This window comes from Solanum verrucosum, unplaced genomic scaffold (genome assembly GCF_900185275.1).
Source record: "Solanum verrucosum unplaced genomic scaffold, falcon-dt-bn FXZP01000229.1, whole genome shotgun sequence".
NCBI classification, from domain to species: Eukaryota; Viridiplantae; Streptophyta; class Magnoliopsida; order Solanales; family Solanaceae; genus Solanum; species Solanum verrucosum.
This window is the reverse complement of record NW_026020011.1, coordinates 6,301,823-6,308,574: the sequence shown is the minus strand read 5'-3', so window position 1 is coordinate 6,308,574 and position 6,752 is coordinate 6,301,823. Positions and strand designations below refer to the sequence as shown.

At 31.6% G+C, this 6,752-nt stretch overlaps 1 protein-coding gene across 1 annotated transcript; it reads right to left on the bottom strand.

Moving 5' to 3' along the window:
* Nucleotides 1-4,350: 4,350 nt before the first annotated feature.
* On the bottom strand, nucleotides 4,351-6,442 carry LOC125820052 (enoyl-[acyl-carrier-protein] reductase, mitochondrial-like). Its single transcript, XM_049499470.1, has 7 exons — nucleotides 6,333-6,442; nucleotides 5,676-5,819; nucleotides 5,387-5,589; nucleotides 5,200-5,276; nucleotides 5,010-5,088; nucleotides 4,718-4,830; nucleotides 4,351-4,562 (listed from the first exon to the last, which is right to left on the bottom strand). Exons 1-7 carry the CDS (start codon nucleotides 6,379-6,381, stop codon nucleotides 4,469-4,471), a joined length of 759 nt encoding a protein of 252 aa, XP_049355427.1. The 5' UTR covers nucleotides 6,382-6,442; the 3' UTR covers nucleotides 4,351-4,468.
* Nucleotides 6,443-6,752: the final 310 nt, after the last annotated feature.

Below are 6,752 nucleotides of genomic sequence, written 5' to 3'. Positions count from 1 at the left end.
CAGTGTTGTTAGGAGCCTTTTACGTATTCAGTTTATGTAACACCCCGTATCCGAAAATAGATATTTCAGATTTCTGGTGTTACAGGTGGCACTCATGGACACTATCCACGGACCGTAGATGGACTCACGGTCCGTAGGTCAGGTCACGGACCGTAGTTTGTGTTCGTGGATCGATGCCCCAAAAGCCCAGCTTCAGTCCCGAACTACGGTTGACCAGCACGGACCGTCATTCGATCCACGGTCCGTAGGTCTGACCGTAGATCGAAGGTTAGCACCTAGTTAGATGAAAAATATTGATGGGTCAACTTCAGATGGTCATAACTTTTAGCACAAAATGAATTATGTGTCCCATTACCTATGGTTAGATAGATAATTGAATTATCTTCGTAACGCCACCAAATTTACTAAATTCCGACCTCCAAGTAAAAAGTTATTCTCGTTTTAGTGAAGCCCTGTCGGGCAGACTCGACCTACGGACCCAATCGACGGACCGTCAGTCCATTCCGTCGATCACTCCGACAGCAGTTAATTCAGGGGTCTTTTGGTCTTTTCCTATTTCGTTTAACCCCTAAGATACGTCGTTTAGACCCTAAATCATGAGATTTTAATCAGCTTAAGCCTAGAAACATAACTAGAACTTACCTAAGTCAAATAATTAATCAAACTTAGAAGAATTAGAAGCAAGAAAAGAGAAAAAGGTCAAGAACCCTAGTTCAAGAACGCAACAAGGTTTCTTCAGTTCCAGCCCCAAAATCGAAAGATTTCTCTGTGTAATTCGTTACCAGGTATGTGGGATTTCACTAGTGGGTTCCTTTCGCCCATTAGGTCCCTAGAATTCAGTCAGATTCTTGATTCCATGATTATGAACAGACCTAGGGTTTCTAGAATTATAGCAGATCATCATGAATTAGTTATTTAAATGTTCCAAATCAAATTATCATGGTATTGCTCAGTTTATCGCATGAATTTCAGAACCCTAGCTATTTATTTCTTTAGTTCTTGAATTACACATGCTAGGTCAGATATTTCAGTATTCAGTTATACATGCCTCAGTTTATGAATGCATCATTATCAGATTAATTGTTGCATTCTCAGTTTGCATGTTCAGTTTCGAGCTATCCAGTATTTACAGAAATTCAGTCATAACTAGTTAACCACTTAATTCATTGGGAGTAGCATAATACCGAGTTGGACTAGGGTTTCAGCGTACCCATATAGTCCCAGAACTACGAGCCACGTAGGTGTAAGTCCCCTATGTGGGCAACATCAGTTTAGTGATCACGCCAGCATGCCTCTATACCTCTGGCAGGGTATATTGGGTCCTCTCGATGGGGCGTATACATCGGACTCCACATTTAGCTCATGTGGTTTTATGTCGATTATTAGTAGCTCCCACAGTTCAGTCAGACTCTATTGCATTGACCAAATTTACAGTTCATTCAGTATTCAGTCAGTATGTTATAAATTGGTTATTGCATTCAGGTAGCTCAGTATTCAGTATCTATATCATGTTCAGATTATTTCATTGCTTTATTGCTTTGTTCAGTTATATGTTCTTTCAGCTTTACTCTATCCTGCCTGCTCAGTACCTTTCAAGTACTGACGCATACGTGCGCTACATCTTCTCGTGATGTAGGTTCAGGTTCTCAGTATCCAGATCACGCTTAGATCGGTTCTCGATCTTCAGTTCAGCAGCATCAGTGGTGAGTCCTCATTCTTCGAGGACTAGTGACATGTTTATCTTTATCGCTTTTAGTCTTTAGTTTCAGTTTTGCTAGATCTAGTTGGGGCATGTCCCAACATTTCTAGTCAGTTTAGAGGCTTATTTCAGACATAGTTAGATTCAACTTAGTGTTTTGAGTTTGATATTTCTTTTGTATTAAACTCTCAAATTTGATATATTCAGTTACAGTATATAGGTATTCCCCATCTTTTCAGATTTATTTATGAATTAGCTTCCGCATCAGTTTATTATCTTTAGTATGCTCATGATCATGCCAGCAGGGTTAGCTTGGGATCACTTGTGGTCCTAGGTCCCGTGTCCGCGTCTCAGGGGTAGCTCGGGGCGTGACAGTTTATTAGCATTAGGAGTCCTAATTTAGTTGCAGTTAGTCAATTAGCAGGTCATGGGATGGTGCCCTATTTTCTCTCTTAGTTTGTTGTTTTCCAAGTGCTATTTATAATCTTGTACGGTAGTTTTATGAGAAATAAGAAATACTTAAGTTTCTCTCTGCTTTTCTTCTTATTGTATCATCTTTGTTCGTCTCTTGTGCCAATAACTTAACTAATGTCGTTAAAGATTTTAACACTCTTTATTAATGTGTCTATTTATTGCCGCTAAAAATTATTTTTGTTGTAGTGTAACGTTTTCAAAGTTTGTCCAAATAAAGTGTTGATTAAATAATCAAGTAAACTTTTTTATATATAGTTTTGTATTAGATAAAGCATGATGAAAACATAATTAAATAAACATAAATAATATAGTAATTAATTTCTTTTCTTTCTAGGACTTGTATAACTTTCAGCTGTTATAACCTTTGTTACATGACCCTCTGTCCTTCAGATAGTCACTATGTGGTAATAGCCTACAAACCACATGATGTAAATCGTACTAGACAAGTTTTATGCAACATGCTCGACTTAGAAAACATTGAGGGGAAGTCGATCCCGAATCATCTGTGTGATGGACTATCCTCCAAATCAACTGAGTCATCCCGAAGGACTATATAACAAATTAAATTAAGCTTTTACACGACACTATCACATACATTATAGCATTGTATATTTCTTTTACAGCTAAGTATTGAAACATCTTTTTAGTGAAATCGACAAGACTTGTGATTTTTTTCTTTGTTTTCTTGTTGTTATTAAAGCAAGAATTTACATGTGAAAAATATTGACCTTGGCTTTTATCAATATATTGTAACACCTTGATCTTGACAAATTAAATATTTATTTTCATCAAAATCTTCAAGTTGTTGTACCATAGAATTAGTAATGGAAAAGTTGTTTTTGGGATAAAATAGAACAAAAGGGACGTGTTTTCTTAGCAACTTGATCAAAGTAAGATAATTTAACTTGAATTTGGCTAGCTCAATAAGAAACTGTAAACAAAACTCGCATTCTAACTTGTATTTAAGTAAGAGAGCGGAGAATCTTAGTATAGCTTAGTTAGTTGATTATACGAATTTTCACTTTGTTAGTGAGTGATTGATGATACTCCAACCTTGTAATACGCTTTCGCGTTTCTCTTTTTTCGTCACCTACCCTTATTTGTCAAATTTGGATATGATACACTCATTAAAAAAAATAAAAATTGACATGATATTTTAATTAGCATATTACCCCTATTAATTGATAATTAGTATTAAATCTTGAAAAATGATTTGGGAAAAAAGTAATTAACACTAAAGGCAAAACATGGAAAAATAATTATTTACTCTTGATATGTGAAAAATGACGAGTAAAAGTGAACTGATCTAGGAAGTATATTCTTTCTAGTTCAATTTGTTTGTCATATTTTTACTTGACACAAAGTTTAAATAATTTTTTTTTGAATCTTGTGATCTTAAATGTTACGTGAAAAATTAAAAATCAAAGAGTACAGTTACTAATAAATAAAAGAGTTTTTTTTTTTTCATTTTTTAAACGAATAAAAATGAAAAGTAGCACATACGAATTGAAACTGAGAGAGTACCTAATGACTTAGACAACCTGTTCATGGAGTAATAATTATATATAAATTCAAACCAAAAATATTATAATAATTGATGAGAGAATGTAACATATTAATTTTAAAAAACTCAAATATGCCATCAAATTTTGAGAAAAAGCTTATCTATGTCATCTATTAAGAGTTTAGCTTATCTATGCCATTTTCGTTTGAGAAACATCTCATCTATGCCATTATTTGTCAATTGAAATAACATAGATGAACCAAACATTGAACGGATGACATATATGAACCTTTTCTCAAAGTTTGATGACATATTTGAGGCTTTTCCCTTTTAAAAAAATAATTTAACTAATGATGTGGCTGAATCATAATTGACCACGTGTAAAAAATGGTTTTTTCATAATTGACCGCGTGTAAAAAATAGTTTTGTAAAATGGAATTGGTTTAAGTTAACAAATAATGTCATAAATGAGCTTTTTCTCAAACGAAAATGACATAGATATGAGCCAAACTTTTAACGGATGACATGAATGTATCTTTTTCAAAATTTAATGATATATTTAAACCTTTTTTTTGTTAACAATAATAATTAATATAATATCTAATATTGAATTTTAAATATTTATATTAAAAATATACTAATACTTATTAGCATGGATAATAAACTAGATGCGTAAAATCAAATGATGAAGGGAGAAATGAAATTACGAAATTCAACTTGAAAAATATATCCCCAAACTCAGGGGAAAAATATTTTTCTTATTGTTACAATTATTTATTACTTAACATATTTTAAAATTTTAGAATTTGTTTCCTTTGACTTCCTTGTTTCCCCATTGCCTTTTCAAGAGCTACATGAAAATCTTTAAAAGGTACCATCTCCATCCTGTAATAAATTTTAAAAAAAAAAATCAATATTGCTATTTGTTCATTTTAAATTCAAAATAACTTCTTCTTTTTTAGTAAAATTATATATATAAATTTAAAATAAATTTATAAAAAATTACAAAATTAATTGTTCGAGAGAGTAAGAAATTGTACTCATATTGCAATATCCCAGCACGAACGAGGGCCAATAGATGATCAATCGAACACCTATATTGTGCTTCATCTAAATTCTTTTCTTGTAACAGGTATCCTTTCAATGAAATATCCTTTAAAAAAAGAAGATAATTCAATATATAACAACATATTCAGTGATCTACAAATGGTCAAGTTTGAAATAAATAAAGTGTACGTAGATATTAATTTCGATATACTCATAGCCGTTCAATATATGATCCAAAGAATTACTTAGTGTTTAAATTTCATAATTGATCATTTGAAAACTAACCTTGAATATAAAATATGGAGTAGATATGGTAATTGGCTTCTTTGACATCCCTCCATATGTAACCATAGTACCACCTTGCCTTAAAAATAAAAATAAAAATATTGTATATCTTCAATATTTAACCAAAAAAAAAGTAAAAACTTTAACTTAGAAGAAAACAATATTTAAAAAAATAAAAAAAGTATCTCACTTTAAGAATTTTACCACCATATTAGCTGCATTTCCACCAATACAATTCAAACCTAAACTAGGTTTAGGTATATCACCCTACAACACATCATCGATCGTTACAACATATTAAAAATATATATATATATATACTCGTTGATTATTTAAAAAATAATCATATTGTTCGTATATAAAAGTTAAATTCATACCAGGAGATTTTTGACACCTTTGACTTCGAGTTCACTTTCAGTAAATACTTTATTAGCGCCAAGTTTAATTAATTTTTCTTTAATTTTATCAGATTCAGGTTTATCTCTTATGATATTAATGCTATGAATTCCACGAATTCGAGCTAATTGAATAACACATTGCCCTACTATGCTTGTAGCTCCATTTTGAACAATTGTGTCCCCTGTTTAATCGAAAAAAACTAATTAATTTTTAAATCAAATTAAAATAATTAAACATGTTTTTAATTAGGAAATTTAAATAATAAACCTGATTTTAAAGCCACAAAGTCCTCAAGCATTCTCAAGGCACTCAAAGGATTAACAGAAATAGTGGCAGCATATTCAATTGGAGTGTTTTTGTCTATTTTGTACCATAAACTTTGATCTTCTACCACATAGGTTTGCCATGTCCCTGGAACATAAAAGACATAAAACTACGAGTTCAAAATTTGAATTTTACGAGTTTTTTTTTATTTTGTAAATGCGCTTTTGGGAAGGAAAATCAGAATTTTTTATGTGTCTAGCGCTTTCATCAATATGAAAGAGGAAGCTTTTGGGTTGTACCTATATAACTAGGGTCACTACATCACAAACGTTCTCTAACAATAATTAATTAATGATAATAACTTAATTGCCACTAAATATGTATTTTTAGCGGCAATCCGTTAAAATATTTTTTTATTGTAGTGGGACTGGGAGGACGTTAAATAGTAAACTAAACAAAGATGATTGCACATAAGATTGACATGAAAAGCCAATGTTCTTGGTACAGAATCTCATGTTCTGAATTTAATTCTTATGTCATAATCATTTATAAGATTTGAACTAAAGTTATTGAGAATACTAGCTAAACTTGTAACTTAAATCCTATTTCATGATAATTTGACACGTAATTATCTAATATAGCTATAGTTTGAATAATTACCTGAAAGATAAGCTGCATGAATAACCAAATCTCCAGGGAAAAAAGCCATAACAGCAGAGCCCACAGAATGTATTTCTCCAACACCTTCCCATCCCCCTATTGTAGGTGTTGGTGGCAGTACTGGATACACTCCTGATATGCAATTATTAGTAAAATTAAGGACTCTATCATAAAAATTATTCACTTTTTTATTAACTTCTTTTTCTCAATTATGGAAGTTATATATTTAACTTGAAATTGTATTTTAAATTTGGAAAACGGCCTATAATATGTTTTTTAAACTCATTTTTCACTTTTCATGTTATATCTATGTACACTCAACCTTGAAGATTATTCGAATATTCTGTAGAAAAAAATATAACCAATCACAACTTCATGAATCCCCCCCACCCCCACAACCAAAATGATAGCTAGTTTATG